This window comes from Oreochromis aureus, linkage group 3, assembly GCF_013358895.1.
Source record: "Oreochromis aureus strain Israel breed Guangdong linkage group 3, ZZ_aureus, whole genome shotgun sequence".
NCBI lineage: Eukaryota > Metazoa > Chordata > Actinopteri > Cichliformes > Cichlidae > Oreochromis > Oreochromis aureus.
In genome coordinates, this window is record NC_052944.1 from 74,156,764 (window position 1) to 74,176,455 (window position 19,692).

The 19,692-nt window shown below is 42.3% G+C and overlaps 2 protein-coding genes across 6 annotated transcripts; both read left to right on the plus strand.

The window, feature by feature from the left end:
* Positions 1 to 1,196: 1,196 nt before the first annotated feature.
* On the plus strand, positions 1,197 to 6,194 carry LOC116333462 (programmed cell death 1 ligand 1-like). 2 transcript variants are annotated; one of them, XM_039608127.1, is made up of 4 exons: positions 1,197 to 1,398; positions 3,891 to 4,232; positions 4,334 to 4,393; positions 5,721 to 6,194. In XM_039608127.1, the coding sequence occupies exons 1-4, from the start codon at positions 1,326 to 1,328 to the stop codon at positions 5,765 to 5,767; spliced, it is 522 nt and encodes a 173-aa protein (XP_039464061.1). In that variant the 5' UTR covers positions 1,197 to 1,325; the 3' UTR covers positions 5,768 to 6,194. The 2 variants fall into 2 exon arrangements, with proteins under 2 accessions (XP_039464061.1, XP_039464060.1); XM_039608126.1 differs by having other exon boundaries at positions 4,334 to 6,194.
* A 391-nt stretch (positions 6,195 to 6,585) lies between these two features.
* Positions 6,586 to 16,150, plus strand: LOC120437549. 4 transcript variants are annotated; one of them, XM_039608116.1, is made up of 4 exons: positions 7,985 to 9,286; positions 9,370 to 10,824; positions 15,466 to 15,797; positions 16,038 to 16,150. In XM_039608116.1, the coding sequence occupies exons 2-3, from the start codon at positions 9,616 to 9,618 to the stop codon at positions 15,502 to 15,504; spliced, it is 1,248 nt and encodes a 415-aa protein (XP_039464050.1). In that variant the 5' UTR covers positions 7,985 to 9,286; positions 9,370 to 9,615; the 3' UTR covers positions 15,505 to 15,797; positions 16,038 to 16,150. The 4 variants fall into 4 exon arrangements, 3 of the variants coding, with proteins under 3 accessions (XP_039464049.1, XP_039464050.1, XP_039464048.1); XR_005611219.1 differs by lacking the exons at positions 7,985 to 9,286; positions 9,370 to 10,824 and adding an exon at positions 11,079 to 11,466; XM_039608115.1 differs by lacking the exons at positions 7,985 to 9,286; positions 15,466 to 15,797; positions 16,038 to 16,150 and adding an exon at positions 6,586 to 6,621 and having other exon boundaries at positions 9,370 to 11,070.
* Positions 16,151 to 19,692: the final 3,542 nt, after the last annotated feature.

Here is a 19,692-nt window from a genome sequence, read left to right on the forward strand (position 1 = left end):
TGACTTTAATCATATTTATGTGACACCAACTATTTAAATTTCATCTGTCTGATTGTAACTGAACCTGAATGTCTGACCAATCAGTGACCTGTGGTGTCACGAGCCTCGAACTGTTCAAAAGTGTTTGGAAAATCATAGTTTTGTAATTTTTGTAGGGCTTTAATAAAAGTCTTGCATTACATTATTAAGATCATGTGATTTAAAATAGTCCAGCTGCTCACATCTGCTCCTTTATTCTTCCTCTTTTCTCAGTGGCCGTGTCATCAGACTTTTACACGTCCTCATAATTATCTTTAACCATCATTAAAAAGAGTAAGGAGCTCATTACACTACCTTGAGAAGTCCATTTTCACCTCCATACCAGCTGGATTAACCATTTATTTTTAAACATAAAAATGCTTTAAAATAAATATTGTTATATTGTTTATGATCTGATGGAATTATCAACATTATAACAACAGTAATGGCTTTAAGTCCCACAGAAACATTTATGCCTGTGGGCCTCAGTCAGACTCTCAGACACTGAGCCATGATTCTGTGGTGCATCTCTCCATTCAGATACATTTTTATTATTATTATTATTCAACACTGAGCTGTTACTTTTTGTTTGTTTGTTTTTTGTTTTGTAAAAGAAACAAACTAAATGGTATGATGTCTGTCTTTGTATCTGACTGCTTGCATGGCGTGCCCATTATTCGGCTCACTTCTGGTTCCCTCTCTATATACGACCCCCGTCACTACACGCTGTTTGTTCTTGTTTTCGTGCCCCTCCCTTAATTCATTCACTTCTCATATGTACATGAGGATCTGCCCGGCCGGGGGCAGCCACCCTCTGAGGCCTTCCCCAAACTGCAGCCTCAGTTCACGCTGAAGTCATCATCGAGTAGAAATGCTGTCAAACCTAAAACGAGGGCGTGCTCTCAGCAGGCTGAGCAGGTTTTCTTTGTGTGTTGTGTTTCCAGCAGATTTAAAGACTCAGAGTAGAATGTAGGACGACGATATTTTATATAAATTACCGAATGAACACATGAACACTCCTGTTATAAAGACACTCAGTTTGTGCTTCATTCAGATGGATTTTAAGCTGTGGTTTTAAAAGTACTGCTCAAGATTCTAATTCACGCTGAAAACATTTCCTCGCACCTCGGCAGTGACGTACGCCGCATCACAGTGACGTCACTGTGATGCGGCGTTAAACAGCTCAAAACCACACTGATTAGTAGGTTGGCGTTAATTAGTTTCCCTCTGTTTATACCTGCACCAAAAAGGACCAAACAGGTCGTGTTTTCCCGGTATATTTTAGACGTATACCGAGTTAAACTAGAATGACTCTGTTAACATCAGCGTGTCTCTGCGTGGCTCTGCTGTTCGTCTGTGTCGTGGATTTGGCTTCCTCAGGTGAGCGCTCCTTCAGGTACTACTTCCTTTTTCTACATGAACATCGCTCTCCTTTACTGTGAAACTGTCAGATCCCCCCGAGATCCAGCCTGTGCATTATGTCCTCGTAGTGGACTAAAACGGTTAGACCGAAATATACTGTTTTATTTTTAGAAGGATAGATTTATTTTAAAAAGAGTATACGCAGCTTGTGGAAGCTGTCTCAGGACACCTGAGCTACGAGGCAGGGGTTCGGTCTGGTAAACAAAAAGCCCCTCTGCCCTCCTTTCCTGTCACTTCATCCAGACCACCATATATGACGTCACAAGGTAAAGGAAAGGTGTGCAGGAGATCTTGCACATTAATGATGAAGGAACTGACCTCACAGCCCATTGTTCCTTCAGTGGGCTGGTTTCAGGCACTATGCAAGCGTACTGTTTATAAGGTTTGGGGAAACCTGCAGCCAGTCGAGACTGAAGAAGTCACTTGGATGAGTGACGAAATGTTTCTCCTACTGAAAACGCTACGTCCAGGTGAACAGAATCAACCTTTGGGGGTGTGCAGGAGACTTTATGAGGAGCAGATCAGAGAATGTGACAGGTTTATAAATCATGTGGGTGTGGCTTGGGGTGTTCAGGCTTGTTTTCCTGTTTGGTTCGGTTGGTTTGTGCAGGTGTGAACACAGTAATCACACTCAGGTGTGGACCGCAACAACCCCACCGAGACCGCCTCCTCCAGAGGGTCTCGGTGGGGTTTGTTTATGGTGTGAACGTGATCCCAACCAGCTGCCAGGGGCGCGTTACAAGTTTGGGTTAAAAACGTCCCGTAGTTATGTGTGCTTTATATTCTCAATACAGGAAGGAAGTACAGATGTGCAAATGTCTGTGTGGGTCAGCAACCAGCCCTGAAACGACTTGCGGTTTTCTCACACGGCACTCTTTACTACTTCTGTGAGTCTGACCAATGAGCGGACTGAGCGTTCTCACGTGGTTTGTAGCGACGCCTTTTCTCTGTATGAAAACAAATCAAACCAGTTTACAAACTCAACAGCTGACCTGCTGACTGTAGACTCCGCCCACCGTGTTCCACCTGATCCCGATGGAGCAGAAACAGTGAAAGTTTCCCTTCATTGTAAAGGTCGTGATTTTAAAGAGGAAGAAACGTATGACATCATCGTAAAAACTGCAGCACAGCAACAAACAGGAGGAATGTGATGGGAAATATGATGTTCAATCATCATGAAGCCAACTTTATTTACGAAGGACTTAAACATCTCACAGAAGTGCTGAACACAGGATCAAATACATCAGAGTAAAATATAAATAAATAAAAGAAACACCTCAATTAAAATAATAACACATAATTAAAACTTTGTCGTCTCTGCTAAAGGACATAATAAAGCTCGAAGCTCCTTTTTTACTATTTAGAGAATTCAGACAGTTTTGATTATGGCTGGAGAGACTTAAAGGTCACCTCACTCATGTAGGCAAACTCACCAAGTACAGATGTTTGAGTCCAAACAGGATCAACAAACTGAAAGTAAAATAAACTTTTGGATATTTTTGGCTTCCATTTAAACATCTTTGGGACAAATGATAAAAATTCAAATATAAAAATCCTGCTGAAGTAAGTATTGTTTGTGATCTGATGAAAACATTATAACAACAATAATGGCTTCAAGCTCACATTCAGGCCTGTGGGACACAGTTAGCCTCTCAGACTCTGTGGTGCATCTCACCATTCAAATACACTTTTATATACTATATTTTATTTAATATTCAACACTGAACTATAAATTTTATTTTTAGTTAAACGTTTTATTCAGTATTTTTTTTTTTTTATACATTTAGTACAACTTGTGAGAACACAGGCCTGTGTGTTTGTCCTCCACAGTGGAAAAGGCTGAAAATAATCATTTTAGCAGATCCTCATTTTATAAATTCTGCACTCAGCTTTCTAATGTCCAGTATCTTTGAAATTCAGCATACAGCTTGTTTTTCCAGTTTTTTCTTGTTTCTTCTTTCCCAACACGCTCAGTTTTAAATCTCGCTCCTCTTTGCTCTCTGTGTGTCTGACCTGAATCACTGCTCTCGCTGACTTTGGAGTATCTGCAGGAGCAGGCTGAAGATTCAGCTCCCACATACTGACAGGACATTAATAATTGATAAATGATATCTCACCTTAGTCTTGCTCTGTATTTTCCCTTCTCCACACCTTCACTATCTATATGCTAGCTGTCTTATTCAGCTGGGAGATCCATAACTCTTTCGGTACTTTCATAAGACACAAGGACATAAACAGTGATTACAAACAGGAGTCAAACCTGATAAACTGCATCAAAGGTTTGGTGACTTTTGCCCAAAATAAAGTCCAAGAAGTGTTGTTTTTTTTTGTTTTTTTCTGTCCTCTGTGTCAGCAGAGCTTACTGGTGTCTGATCCTCTCTCTGATTGGCTGCTGTAGAAGTGAACAGTTGTACTTTAACCTTTTTGCTGTGTGTTGTTTCCTCTTTCAGACCAGACAACCATCACAGCTGAGTCTGGACAGAAGAACGTCACTCTGACATGTCGAGCTCCACAAGGCAAAACCATCAGAGCTGTGAAGTGGAGCAGAGCTGACCTGGGAGATAAATATGTGCTTTTGTACCGAGATGAGCTGTTTGATCAAACAAGCCAGCATCCATCTTTTAAGAACCGGGTGGATCTGCAGGACAGACAGATGAAGGATGGAGACGTGTCTTTGATTCTGAAGGATGTGACGATTAATGATGCTGGAACATACGAGTGTCGTGTCATTGTGGGAGAATCAGCATCATTGGAGATCATGGGAACCGTCAACATGAGTGTTCTTCCTCCAGGTGAGTGAGCAGAGTTGAAGCTGCTTCCTGTCGTTGGATTAGATTCTCTTCTGTTCTTCACTCATCATGAATGCTGACACCCTCCTGTTTCTCTCCTGCAGGTCACCAGGGAGACACGGAGGATGGAGGGATAAAGGATATCCCTGTTGGACTTAAAATCGGTCTGTCATTTATTGGTGGGATTGTTTCAGGTTTTCTTTTGTGTTGTTTTGGGATCTTTCTTTGCATTTACTGCACTAATGATGCTGAGATTCAGACTTAGGCACTATAAGTCTCCTGACGACCATCACAAGGTTTAAAAAACCCTAAAATGAAAACACAGTTTAAAAACTGATGTTTGTTGAAAACGCCTACAGTAACACATTAAATATTTTTCAATAACAACGATGGTTTAAAAACCCTTTGGGCCTGTAACCTTAAAAATATTCATAGTACGAAGGGAAAAATATCCCTTCCTAATTTTTGTCTACTGGCTTTAAACATATTAAAGCCAGTAGACAAAAATTCTGAGGAGGAGAGCTGAGAGGCACTGCCTTATTAAAAAAAAAGACCTCATACTTACTATGTCATTTGATCAAAATTTAACCAAGCTACTGCTTAATTTATGCGTCTGCTGTAAACTTGTATATAGAAGCTACGATGTGGCCTCTCGAAGTGTTGGGAGGTGTTATTAATGCCTGTGATACTGAAAGTTCACAGTTGCTGCCTGAGTTTCTCTCTTTAAATTGATCAAATTTCTTTAAGTCAAAAACTGTTACCAGAGGAACACATAGCCACATATGCATAGGAGGAAAAATGGGAATTCCTCACGTCTCAAAACAAGCACCGACATGTTTTTGTTCTTTTATTATTATTATTGTACTTGTTTTTTTTTATTATGCTTCCCTCAGTCATGTGCAGTTGACCAATGGGAGCACAGAGCAGTGATTGTCTCAGTTTTTCTGCAGAGTGCAGCTGTTACATGAGACCTGCAGACTGAGAATATTCTGCTTCCTGTGCCAGACTGTTGTGCACCAACATGCTGTATATAAATGTAGTGCTGGGAAACAGTAAATACCTCCTGAACTGAGTAACTGGTTGTGCCAGTTTGTTGGCAGCAAGAACAACCGTCAAGTATTTGTGATAACCTGCACTGATCAATGTCACGCTGATCTTTGAAGAACTGAGTTCAGTCACACTGGAAGATTCTCAAGCATCAACGGCTTGTTTCACTACACTTTCCTAACCATAATGCTTCACCACTGTTCCACGTTTTCTCCATGTGTGGATAACAACTCTCATCATGCTTTACTGGAGAGTCACACTTCTTTGCATCACTTTATATGAAACGGCTCAACTCATAAAGTAACCAGCAGAGGGCGACGAGGAGCTGATCCAATGCTTTTCCATCTCTTTAAATACAAAGTAGCTTCTTACTGTAACAACTGTCCATGACTGATAGTCAACTGTGTGCTGTTCCATCCAAATATGCTTTAACAACATTAACAGTGTGTTTACAGGAGGTACTGCATGGGGGACTCATCAGTTTTAACTAGATCATCAACAGCGACTGAAATGAAACTCCACAACATGAAACTGTTCACTGATGAGACTTCAGTGAACAGTAGATGAATCAACTGAAGGACCAGATGCATCTCTCAGGTCCTGTTTCTTCAGGACATGACTTTCACAGACTGTTTATCTGCTGCAGATAGTTGTTTTGTTTTGCTTTTTAGCCCTGATACTTCGTCTTTCCTCATTCACTTGTCCAGTTTAGTCAGATTTTTAAGGACCCACTGCACACTGAGATACTCCAACTTTTAAGATATCCGTTAAAGAATCAGATAGTTGGTGCAGTTCTGTTATTCTGTCTGTCAAACTGTGTTATCTTTGGCAGGTTTCCCAAATCTAACTAAAGAAATGGAAACAAATGTGTTGTTGGGACAGATTTCTTGTAATAAAGTCTCTAAAGTTACAGTTTAACGTTGGTCATTTGCTTAATTGAAAAATTGTTTTCAATTTGAATTTTTATGCCTGAATGATTCATGGATCAGGTACTAGGACTGTGTTAAAATGTGTGGGAAGGAGCCAAAGTCCAGAGACAAACCTTCATCCTGGAGAACCGTTGCTCAAGATCACATTTTAAAGAATGTGTAACTGATTGGAGGCAAAATAAGGAGAAAATAGTGTCGGTGTGCTCATAGCTATTCTAATATTCTAACCCATATTAGAATAGCTTCATCACATGAATCTTAATGAAGTTAGTGATCAGCCACTGTTTGTATGAATGGGGGAAGAATACATGCTCAGAGGAAGAAGGCGGGCTTTACTTGGTGTCAGTGACAGAAATGAAAAAAGCTCAAATGAGTGAGAAGGACGATGAAGGAAACATCTGTGCTGTGTCTGCTCTGTAAGTAGAATCTCTGTGTTTGTTTGAATTCTTGTACTTTGACTGTCTGCTCTCCTGATAACTGATGATGGAGGAGAAGACATGAAAAACAAATCAGGCTGAATTCAAGTACAAGAGCAGTAAAAACAATAGAAAAAAACTATAAAATAGATTAGGATAAACAGAATAACATACTATGCAAAATAGAAAGAATACTATAGACAATAGAATAAGTACTATACAAATACTTTGTTACATTGGGAAAATTGCACTTGCTGTCATACATATATGTGAGTTTGAAACATGAAATGTGTCTCTTTAAAGCTTCACTCTGCACATAGTGACCGTTACTCTCTGAGCTGTTTGTGGTTTAAACAGAAACTAAAGAAACTCCATTTTTCTGTGTCTGGGGGAAGAAAGTTGCAGGTGTTTCATCAGAGGGCTGCTAAAAAAAAAAGAGGAAGTTAAATGTCTAAAACCTCCATAAACAGGCCATGAATCTAAAGCTGTTTAACCCTTTAAAGCCGGTCGGAGCGGGCACGCTCCGTTTTGCGTAACTATTGTTAAATCCCCGTAGAAGTCTGTCTTTCTTATCCGTTGTTGCGTCTGTCTTTCTTATCCTACACCAGCGAGGGAGGATAAGAAAGACAGACGCAACAACGTTGTCATCCCCTACGTAGCCGGTGTATCAGAGAAACTCAGGAGAGTTTTCTCCAAGCACGACATCCCAGTGTACTTCAGACCCAGCAACACACTCAGACAGAAACTGGTTCACCCGAAAGACAAAACTCCAAAACACAGACTGAACAACGTGGTGTATGCTGTACAGTGCAGCGAGGAATGCCCAGACCTCTACATTGGAGAGACCAAACAGCCACTTCACAAGCGCATGGCACAACATAGAAGAGCCACCTCCACAGGACCAGACTCAGCAGTCCATCTGCATCTTAAGGATAAAGGTCACTCTTTCGAGGATGCCAATGTTCACATTTTGGACAGAGAGGACAGATGGTTTGAAAGAGGAGTGAAAGAGGCCATCTATGTCCACTGTGAGCGACCATCTTTGAACAGAGGCGGTGGTTTACGACACCAACCGTCTGCCATCTATAATCCAGTTTTGAGTTCCCTCCCCAGACGCCTTAACGCCCACTCACATCCTGGGCCATCTGACCTCAGGAATTCACATGACAAGGTGGGGCCAGGTTTCACAATGAGCTCACCCGAAACCCTGGCTGATTAGGTCCCACACCCGCTTTCACACCTTGGCTCATGTGATTAGAGGATCACCAGGGGGTCCTTTGTCCCTCTTTGGGGGGAAACTCCCACTGGGTTTAAATCTGGGACTCTCGGCCATTTGACCTTAGAACTGAAGAAGCTTCTCGGATGAGAGGTGAAACGTCTTCAAGCAACTTAAAGAAGTCCAGACGCTTTTCTTTGCAAACTCCTTTGACTACGATGACCTGGATGACTGAGAACCTTCACAGACAATAGGGCGTGAAGTTATGGGCAAAAACCATCTTCAATAAGACAAGACTTGCTTATGATATTCTGACAAAAACATCATCTTTATAACAGATTTACTTGATGAGAAGGGGCAGTTTCTCCCAATGGGTGTTTTCAATGCCAAGTTTAACATTCAGTGTCCCCTTAGAGAATATAACAAGGTTTGTAATGCGATCCCCTTACCTTTGTTAAGTTTGATACAAGGCTATTTATATTACTCTAAGGGGCAAATTAGTTTACCTTCTTTACAGCTAAATCACTTTCCTTTAACTAATAAAAAGTGTAATAATAAAATCATAAACACAATATTTAAAAATATATTATTTCACGATTTTAACAGTGACACAAAATTAAAAGGGAGTAATGTTAAAGTAACAAACAAATATACACATTTTTTGAAATGGCCTTCCCCCCAAAAAGTCAAAGAAATGCAATTTAAAATAATTAATGGATATTACCCAGCAGCAGAAATACTTAAAAAAAGGTTTGGGTTTGAGGTGGAGCCATGTGGATGTTGTTCACAAAATGAAGAAAGTATTGATCATTTATTTTTTTCCTGTTCAGTAACGACTACCTTCTGGCAGGATTTGGTAAACTGGTTGAGTGTAAGACTAGATGGGATGACCCCACTGACTCACTGATGTTCCATCTAAGGAACTTGTCATGCTTCACAATATGGTAATAATTATGGGCAAATACCACACCCATAAGTGTAAATGGCAAAATAAAAGACCTTCCCTAAGTGCGTTGAAGATTGAATTAAAGTCTTTTTTCTCATCTTTAGAATTACTGAAGGATTCATGTAAAGATGCTGCTTTGATATGTGAAAATGTGACCACGGACCCGGCTCTGGGGACTTGGGGTCCTTGGGCAGTGGGGACTATGACTGTTGTTGTTGTTGTTATTATTATTATTATTATTATTATTATTATTATTATTTGGTGTGTTGTCTGCACTGCCCCTGTGCGCATCTGTATGTAGGCAGGTATGTGTGTGTGTGTATTGCCTTTCTTCTGTGGCCAAGTTACAGGCACCTTTAGCCCTGGGGCTGTGGCCTGACTTGAGGACTGGCCACACCCGAAGTCCTTGCCGCACACCTGCTCCTCATCTGGGCTCATCGGGGGAGCTATTTAGATGAGCGATGGAGCTTCCACCGACGCTGGATTATTGCGTTTGACTACACGTCAGTCTTCAAGCACAGTCAAGTGTGAGTGTATGCCTGCTGGGATAAGTGTGTAACGGCTGCCTCTATTGTTTTTCCCTCAGGAGGAGTGTGGGACGAGAAGGAGCAGTGAGCACGGGGAGTGCAGGGACACTGGGGCAGAGAGCACTACACGGGGACTTTTGGGAAGAAGACACTACACGGGAGTCTGGGAAACTGGGGATTTATTGTTGTTTACTTCACCACCTTGTAAATAAACACTGTTGCACTGAAGAGTCCGGCGTTTGGGTCCTATTTCCCCATCTCCCCACGGTCTGCCAGCCAGACCGTGACAGAATAATTCAGCCATTATGGGCCCAGCGGACTCAAGGACCGTCTCACAGGAGGAGTTGCTCGCCCAGCTCTGGAATTACTGTCGGAGCATTATCCAGGCGGCAGATCCACATCAGAGACACATACAGGTCGTATTTTTTGATACTTTCCTGTCATCCACCACCTTTTCTGTGAGCTTTTTGGACATTAAAAAACTAATTCAAACTGTAATCATGCTGAGGGCAAGTTCCAGCTTTGAGTTGTTTGGTTTGGGCTGTCCGGGCGAGGAGGATGTGGCGACCTCGCTGGGATCCCTTGCTGCCTGGTTTTTGTTTCATAGGTGGATAGTTTCCCCACAGTCGCTTGCGGCTCACTTGTTGGACCCTGTATTGTGGGGGAAACAGTTCCCATGCCCTCTGCATCTCACCACATCTCCACTCACCCCCGCGGCATCAGCAGAGTCAGCAGACAAAGGACCGGCAGTACAAAACGACACAGCTGCTCTCCTGCCCGGCCGGCTGGTGGAACCTCAGCCTGACAGGCCAGCCCCGACGTCTACACAGAAACGACGTTCGCGCTGCCGGTGTTCCTCACCGCAGCCTATTCCACGGACGTCTCAAGAGCCGGCTGTGGTGAGTAATACGGACAATTTTTCATTTCCCTCACCATCTGTTTGTGTGCCTGCAGTGGACGATGACGCTGCCGTAAGCCATCCGACAGCGCATGTAACATCACCTCGGTCTGAGGTGTCCACACCACTTGCTGCTTCACCATCTGCAGTTGTAGCGCCGCCGTCATCTCATCCGCCTGCAGTCACCCTTCTGCCATCTTCTTCGCCGGCTGCTACGTCGCCGCCCGGACCTGCCTTGGCCGAGCAGGAGCTCGGCAAGTGGGAGGAGCTCGCGCTGCCCGAGCCGCAGGAGAGAGCGCCGGAGCTCGGCGAGCGGGAGCCGCAGGAGAGAGCGCCGGAGCTCGCTGTCCACGTCCAGCGCGCCCGCCACGCTGTCTACATCCAGCACGTCGGGGATTATGGGCCATTCTACGTCGCTCACCAGAGCTGCAACGCCGCCGCCACTGGACCCGTGGCCGCCTGCCGGAGCTGCAACGCCACCGGGTCTGTGGCAGGCCACCGGAGCTGTCACACTGCTGCCACCGGGCCCGTGGCCGCCCGCTGGAGCTGCAGCGCCGCCGCCATTGCACCAGTGGCAGGCCGCCTGAAGTATTCTGTTGCTATCACGGGACCCGAGGTAGGCCACCTGAACTCTTGTGTTATAGTTATTGGTCGCCTGAACTGTTTTTCTTGCACCATAATTTTGGGGGGTTATTGAACTGTTTTGTGCCTCTGCTGGAGTCGCGGTTGAGCCTCTGGGACTTTTGAGTTTGACAGTTTGGTCATTTGGGGTTGGTTCCGGCCCTCCGCCCACCCTGGGGTGGTTGTGTTGTGGTTTTTTTTTGTTTGTTTTTTGTTTTGGGTCGTCGGGAGCCGACCCTTAGAGGGGTACTGTCACGGACCCGGCTCTGGGGACTCGGGGTCCGTGGGCAGTGGGGACTATGACTGTTGTTGTTTGTTGGTGGTTGTTGTTGTTGTTGTTATTGTTATTATTATTTGGTGTGTTGTTTGCACTGCCCCTGTGCGCATCTGTATGTAGGCAGGTGTGTGTGTGTGTGTGTGTGTGTGTGTGTATTGCCTTTCTTCTGTGGCCAAGTTACAGGCACCTTCAGCCCTGGGGGCGTGGCCTGACTTGAGGGCTGGCCACACCCGAAGTCCTTGCCGCACACCTGCTCCTCATCTGGGCTCATCGGGGGAGCTATTTAGATGAGCGATGGAGCTTCCACCGACGCTGGATTATTGCGTTTGACTACACGTCAGTCTTCAAGCACAGTCAAGTGTGAGTGTATGCCTGCTGGGATAAGTGTGTAACGACTGCCTCTATTGTTTTCCCCTCAGGAGGAGTGTTATGGGCTCAAAATGTGGTCATAAATATTTTGTACTTGTAAATCAGTTTTGTATGTGTAAAAAAAAAAAAAAAAAAAAAGATTTGTGTGCGGACTTAGCCAAAAACCCCCCTGCAAGTCACAAGTACGAATTTTGACCCTATTTTTCTTCCTTTCATCTGATTGGTCAATGTCATGTCAATCACAAATGTAACAATCCAATCAGAGAACAGATGGGTTTGGCTGTCGGAGGGGCGCTTTTTTTGAACTGCAGGTCTTTGAAGGGAATAAATGCCCTTTTATATGCCAGCCCAGCGTTTTCCTTCATCACCACGAAGGAAAACAGTCTGTGGTCGTCCGAGTTTGGTGATTTTTTTGTGTCACAGGTCTACTGTTTAATACAGCGCTGCGGACCGCGGGGGGCATTGTTTTGGAAATGACAGTCTTCATTACAAAGCTTTCTTCGTCATGAATTAGCATACATGTTTTTATTGAACATTTGAAGAACTAGCAACAAAAACAGAAACTCTTGTAGAGGACATAAAGTCAGAGATAGAAACGACAAGGAGCAGGTGCATCTAGTACAGGTAGAGCTGCTGCAAAAACCCACAGAGCTCAGCAGCCAGCGCAACAAATTCTGGATCCTTTGCTTTTAGTTAGCAGTTAGCATTAGCAGCACATCCTGCGTCCGATGTGAAAGGACCTTTATGCTGCGCACTGTGACTCACAGCAATGGTCCCGGGTCAGCCCTGACTTTGTGTCAGGGCTGACACAAACTGATTTACAAGTACAAAATATTTATGACCACATTTTGAGCCCATAGAGTGTGGGACGAGAAGGAGCAGTGAGCACGGGGAGTGCAGGGACACTGGGGCAGAGAGGACTTTTGGGAAGAAGACACTACACGGGAGTCTGGGAAACTGGGGATTTATTGTTGTTTACTTCACCACCTTGTAAATAAACACTGTTGCACTGAAGAGTCCGGCGTTTGGGTCCTATTTCCCCATCTCCCCACGGTCTGCCAGCCAGACCGTGACAATCAGACTGATTAATAATTATAATGTGGGGGTGGGTGAAACTACCAAGTCCTGAAGATGCACTTTGATCTGGTGGTTTGTTTTCAGGAATCATGTAGCTGCACTTTACCCTCTCCTTTCATTAAGGATGCTCCCAGTGTCTCCTCTGCTAAAGGAGACAATGAAGGAAGCATTATTCGCGAGCTCAGCAGAGTCTCAGGTGGTGTAGCTGGCAGGTAGACTGTTGTGCACAGAGGTCCAGTCTCACTGCTGTATTCTCACCTTTTCACCCAGAACAACCTCTCCTTGCTCTCTTTGTCTCGCAGTTACCAGGTAAAATGTCCCCTGTGGAAACTGTAGAGATTAGAAAGATATTTTGCTGCTATTTTTATAATCATCATTACCAGTCCAGTTATAACCACTTTAAACTGTTGAGTTGAATCTATAATCCTAAATGCTTTTGAATGCTTTTTATAATCTTAAATGTTTATAGGCAGATTACATTGCATTATATGAAAGGCTCACCTTTGAATATAATCTGGACCTAAAAGTCTTGACAGGTGTTGGGAAATCAGTTTTACCCCGATTCTTTTATTCGTCGAGGGATCCAGAAATAGCACCGGAACTCAGTAGTTATTTTTACAAAATCTTTATTCATCTCTTATTCATCTTCATTTAAGCATGCACTTCTAGAAGGGAAGACGAGGCTGGTGTCCCTCTGAAACAATCTTCACCCCTTTGTTAGTCACAGCCAGCTTTATAGAGGCGACCCCATCATAAATCCCCCCGGTGTGCTGGAAACTGTCTATGTGCACGAGCACGTGAGTGCCTGTGTGTGCGCGTACCCGCGTGTCTATGTGAGTGCTCATGAGTGACTGTGTGTGCATACCTGGTATGTGCGTGCACGTGAGTGTGCATATAGGTGTGGGAGTATATGAGTTAAAACACTGTGGGTGTGTGTCTCTTCCTAGGGGCCACAAATACCATCTCCCCTCCAGACCACAGTTATCAAGTTAAATATTGAACCCCCACACAGGTATCCTCTGGGGAATTTCCACTCAGCATAAACTCTTTGTCTTACTTTCACAGTTCAACTGGGGAGGGTCTCCTAAGATCTACTCCTAAGTTCATGACACAATCAGGCCTTTATTTATATCCAGGGCAGTGTCAGTGTCTCTACAATAATTCTACATTCTATCTAACACATGTCTAAACTCTAAAGCAAACTAAACATTCCTACATGTCTAAACTCTAAAATAAGCTAAACATTCCTACACAGGAAACTGCAGGTTTGCAGAGCGTGCTCTTGCAAAAGTGAAACTAAAAGCAGAGTGTAAGTGCAAGTTATTCTGAGGAGCGGTTTGGATGAATAATCAGGTTGTTCATTATTATTTTTTATACTTTTATATTCTTTTATTAAGTTTCTAGTAGTGGTTCTTGCTTAAAAGATTTATTCAACATATTACACATATAGTTTCAGCTGTGTACGTGCTGGCCTTCTGTCTGGTGTAAAGGTTACAAAGTTTAGCTGGTGAGGTGAGAGGTGAAACAAAGTGCAGCAGAGGCTGACACACACTACCTACATAGCAATTAGACTCATTTATAGGTGAAGGTTTAGTCAGATTTAGCTTGCAACTGCAAAATTGTGTTTGCATATGTGACAGTTTGTTGCAGAACTGAGCTTGATGTTCCAGAAGATAAGCGCTGGCAGGACGAGTAACAGGATGCACCTGCCGACAATGTTCTTTTCAAACTATGTTAAAAGTCATTGTGGTTTTGATTTGACGTATGCATGTATTGTATCGGATGACGTAGAGAGGGCGTCAGTAAAAAAATACCTCGATGGTATAAAACTATAAACTATAAAACTACACAACTATTGTTGTGTAGTTGCTGGGCGGAGATCTGATGCTGTCTGCGTACAGATTACATCTCCCCACGCTGCGTGTGTTCATTAAAAATCATCGTTTGACTCCACCTGGCAGGATCAGTGTGTTACTTGGATTTCCTCCTGTATCCCTCCCTTAATTTTGAATCTTAACAAAACCCATGACTCCTTTCCTTGAGGTCAAATAAGGTTGCAGTGTTTATCTCTCTTATATACTGACTAAACGACAAATATGAAATTAGACAAAAAGAAAGTTCAAAATCTAAATGTCTGTTTCAGCAAACATTTAAAAAAAAAAAATCTCAGATGTAAAGTTAAGTCTTTAGTGCGATTTGGCGCAGCTCAAATAAATATATGAATAAATAATTCAAAAAATAGCCATATTAATACTGAAACTAACAAGACAAGAAGGTAAAATATTCCCTCCAAACAAAATATATAAATTCTAAACGTGCAAACCAGTCTGTGCATGATTACGTTGCTCCACCCTTTAAAAAGTCGCCCTTGTTGGCTGGAAAAATTTCACACATCGCCCAACCTTAAGGTCAAGTGGCTTCTGTTCTACTTCCACCTCCACAGGAGCCACAAGAGACGTTATCAATACCCACTCCTTTCTGTTTTTCCCCATACAAACAAATAAATCAATCCTCTATGCTTTTTAGTGAATGACCCACATCTGCTTATTTCTTCCTCTTTTCCAAAGAGCCTGATCATCAGATTCTCCTGTGTCCTCAAAAATGTCTATAATATCTATGATTTAATACTTATTACGCAACGAACTACATGTCTCTGGACTGTGGGAGGAAGCCAGACTACCAAGAGAGAACTGAAAACTGCTTGTATAAACAGGAGTCTGATCTGACTTACAGATTCAAAGGTTTGGCGACTTTCTTCTAAAATAAAGTACAAGAAGTTTGGGGTTTTTTCCCTCTTCTTTGGTTCAGTGGGGTTCACTGGTTCTCTGATCCTGTCTCTGATTGGCTGCTGTAGAAGTGAACAGTTGTACTTTGACCTTTAACCTCTCTGCTCTGTGTTGTTTCCTTTTTCAGCCCAGAACACTGTTACAGCTGAGTCTGGACAGAATGTAGTTCTACCATGTCGAGTTCCATCAGACAAAACCATCAGAGCTGTGAAGTGGAGCAGAGCTGACCTGGGAAGGAATATGTGCTTTTGTACCGGGATGAGCAGCTGGATCCAGAAGAGCAGCATGAGTCTTTTAAGAATCGGGTGGATCTACAGGACAGACAGATGAATAATGAAAAAGTGTCTCTGGTTCTGAAGAATGTGACGACTGCTGATGGTGGATCATACAATTGTAATATCTTTAACGGAGGGACAATTTCATGGGAGATCATCAACAATGTCAGCCTGACTGTTTCAGGTGAGTGAGTAGAGTTGAGTGTGTGTGTGTGATCAGAGGTGAAGCTGCTTCCTGGTTGTTGATGTTTGTTTCTAAAGATGTTGTTGATGAGACTTTGTAGAAAGCAGCTGGTCTGAGTGATGTGATCAGAGTGCAGTAGATAATGTCTGACAGCAGTTTGAAGAGGAAATGGATTCTGTTCTGTTCTTCACTCATCACCTACCTGACAGCTGACACCTCACACCTGTTTCTCACCTGCAGGTCAGACAGCAGGACTCAGAGTGGATGGATCTGTTGGACTCATCGTTGGTCTGATTGTTTCTGTTGTACTTCTTGTTGCTGCTGTTGTTGGTTATCTGGTCTACAGAAAACATGAACAACAGAACCGGGATTTTAACTAGCATCCTGATGAACAGCAGGTTTCAAATGTCTCTACGGCAAGTTTCCTGCTAGCTGTGGTTTCATGCATTTAGAGGAAAGCCAGATGATATGAGGACAGATACAAATTAATGCTGCTGAACATCGAGTAAGCCGTGGAAGGGTGCATATCTTCGAAAAGGACTTTGTCCCACTCAACAGCCCCCCCCCCCCCAAAAAAACCCCAAAACAAAACCCATGAGATTTAACAAATATATGGAACTATATGGAACGACGAGTAACTCCTGGCTTAGTATGTGTAAACTAACAAAACACTAAACTTACAAAACAACAACGTGTTTAAAAACAAATTGCTTAATGTATTCCTGGATCACACTACATGACATCACTACAGAGTACAGACAGATGATGCATCATTTACCCGAATCACTATAATTGAGAGAAATCCTGGAAAAACAATATTAGGACATAACTGACAAGTTTCACCTGCTCTATTTGTACTTCAATGACCTCTAACACCTGAAATCTTTTATAGTATGAAGGTGAAATATTGTGTAGCTTCAATATTCATCATCTATCCAGATCTATCACAGTGACATGGAACCGCCCACCGTATTATTAAGCCTTTCCATTTAATGTATTTAAAAGGTGGCGGTGTTGCTCTTCCCATCACTGTCACTAGCAGATCTGAATGAATACTGACCTTAAAAGTGAAGGTGAACCCTGTTTGAATGACAGCATGTTGTTTACCAGTTCATTAATATTAGTGAATGACTCTGGGTCAGGGATGTCAAACTGGCTTTACATCGTGGGCCACATTAAACTCCCCTTTCTGTCCATCTGAAGTAGTTTAAGTGCACGTTCAATCTGACATATCTCAGTGTAAGAAAGAGAAGTCAAACTTTACCAGGACCTCAAGTTTTCTCTAATATATTTAGGTACTAGATGGTGAAAAAATAGGAACTTTCTGTAACTTAACAGTCTGTATTGTTTATTTACTTTGGTGTCGTATGAATTACCTTTGATGAGGTCATCAGTTGAAAAGCAGCAAAGCTGCATTTTCCAAAGCCACCCAGTGGGCCTGTGATGGGCAGATTATGGCCCCCGTGCCTTATGTTTGACACCCCTACTCTAAGTCTTGTGGTCTGACCCAGAGAGGTAAACTCTGACGTTGACTTAAAAACAAAACTGAGAAAAAGATATAATAGGACAGGATGGTTGAAATTTTCATTTGTCATGTTTGGAACATGTTTCCAATCGGAGCTAAGCTTATTATTTATTCATTATCATAGAAACATTATAGCAGGTTATGATATGGATGTGTTACTCAGAGAACTGAATTTGTAACCTCTGACCTCTGTGAAGCTTTTTAGCTTAAAATCCCAGAACGACCAGACACTAAAGACAAACCCACTGCGTAAAGGAAACTTTACTACACTACGTAAAGAACAAAACACTAAAGTAAAACTAAAACATTTTCATGCTGTAACATTTAAACCAAACAGTGAAAGCTCTCATTTCTGCTGGCATCAGTCTGCATAAATATCAATGTCAGTGTTGCAGAACTCTGAAACTAAAACTGGCGTCATGCACGTCAGCCAATCCTTTTATCAGTTTTAGTTTGTCATAAAGACAAAAAGTGACGGAGCATTTAGAGCAGAACATCCTAACACAACGTTCAACTCTGTGGTTTTACAGTTACGCTGTGTTCAACTGGGAATAGTTCAAAGCATAGGAGTGATGTCAGTGTAGCTTAGAGGAAGTCTGAAATAGAGTCGACAGCCAGGATCACAAACACTACACAGTTTCTGTCCGATTCCATCCTTTTCCTGTAAGTAACTACTTTATGTAGCTCTTCTTTCTAGATAACAATTTGATGTCAAACGTGACTCCTGTGTGTGCAAAGTAAAGGCTTTTCAAACTATTTTCCATCCATCCGTCCATCTAGTGGCTCTAAGTGCTCACTGCAGTTGTTCGTAACTTCAAACATTAAAAAATTTAATACACATCACTACACTAACAGACTAACTAACCGCTTGAAGAGATGAGTGGTGATCCTCTCAGCAGACTGAGGGGTGAACACATTAAACCAGGTCAAATATCCACATTCATGTTTAAATACTGCAGAACTCTGTTAAAACAGCAGTAACATCAGTGATGATGGTGAAACGACAGGGAGTAAAAAATTACATAAAATGTGACTAAATAAAGGGACCAGTGAGGAAGTGTCAGTACAATAAAAAGATGCAGAAAAGAAACAGTGGAGTAAAAAAAATGAGGTTAAAAGGAAAACACAGGAAGTGTAGTACTGATGTATTTGGTTCAGGAGATGACACACGTGGTTAGATTTTTTTTAATCTAAACATATTTACTTTGCAAACAGGAACATGTGAGATATGAAAAATGTTCAAAACAAAAAGTTTTGACTAATATTTGTTGATGGATTTATGACCGGCTGCTGCAGTCTGGAGCATGAATGTGATTTTTATTTATGTCTATGATATACTTGAGTGTTCACTTGTGTGCTGCCATCACGACACGTGACCATGTGAAGCTAGACAGCCAGCGAACAAAATAGACACAAGGCTTGCTTTTCTTGATTTTACTGAAGATCTTTTAAAGCCTTATCCTCTCTCAAGGCTTCTCCTTGCTATTTCTTATTTGTAACTGAAATATACAGAAAGTGAAAATAAATTGCTTGCTAATACACATCTTAATGATTAGCCTAGCTTAACACGTGCGTTACATTAGCATCACAGTTCACTCCATGTAAACACATATAAAAGTTATTTCTGAACACATTAATACTCAAAGACGAACGTTTCCCAAGGTACAAGCGTGTAGGGCACTTATAGCGTGTACATAAACTTATTCACTGTTTTAATACTGCCGAAGCACTTCTCACAGCGTTCACGGAGAAAAAACGTCAAAGATAGGTTAATGATCAGAGCGCTCCCTCGCTCCCATTTCCGCACGTACAATACAAAGATCGCTTGTGATAACGATGTCTCACTCTGAGCAAATTTCAAACCCACACATTTTAACTGTTTTTAGCATGAATCACATAATATTTCTTAACTTTGAACTTATTTATCACCTTGCTTACGTAACTTAATCAGATTATGCACTAACTACTGACTTTTGACCAAAAGGCATAACACTCCCCGCTTGATATAAACACATTATATCACTATAAACATCAATACAACATATTCAAACATCATTTAGCATCGAAGAATATTCATTCAGTCTCTGAAAGCAAAACAACAATCTCTGAAACTGGTCTGTGAAATATTTTAACAGTCCCATCTTTTACAGTCCGCACTTCCACCTTTCGGACCTTCTTGTTGCTACTGGGGAATGTTTTTAGTGAAGTCTGGAGAGGCCTCAGAACCATCTCAGGCCACAAAAATCAGAACTCTCTGCCTGGGAGGGATGTGAGGTGGGCAAATGAACTGAATCATTTCTTCAACAGATTTGATTCAGCCATGAGGCAGTCTCCAACATCGGCTGCAGACTCACCCACCCCCACTGCTGC

Coding starts and splice junctions, on each gene's coding strand:
- LOC116333462 (XM_039608126.1), top strand. CDS start 1,326: ATGACTCTGTTAACATCAGCGTGTCTCTGCGTGGCTCTGCTGTTCGTC. Junction 1,399..3,890: donor CGTGGATTTGGCTTCCTCAG/GTGAGCGCTCCT, acceptor TTCCTCTTTCAG/ACCAGACAACCATCACAGCT. Junction 4,233..4,333: donor CATGAGTGTTCTTCCTCCAG/GTGAGTGAGCAG, acceptor TCTCTCCTGCAG/GTCACCAGGGAGACACGGAG.
- LOC120437549 (XM_039608115.1), top strand. CDS start 9,616: ATGGGCCCAGCGGACTCAAGGACCGTCTCACAGGAGGAGTTGCTCGCC.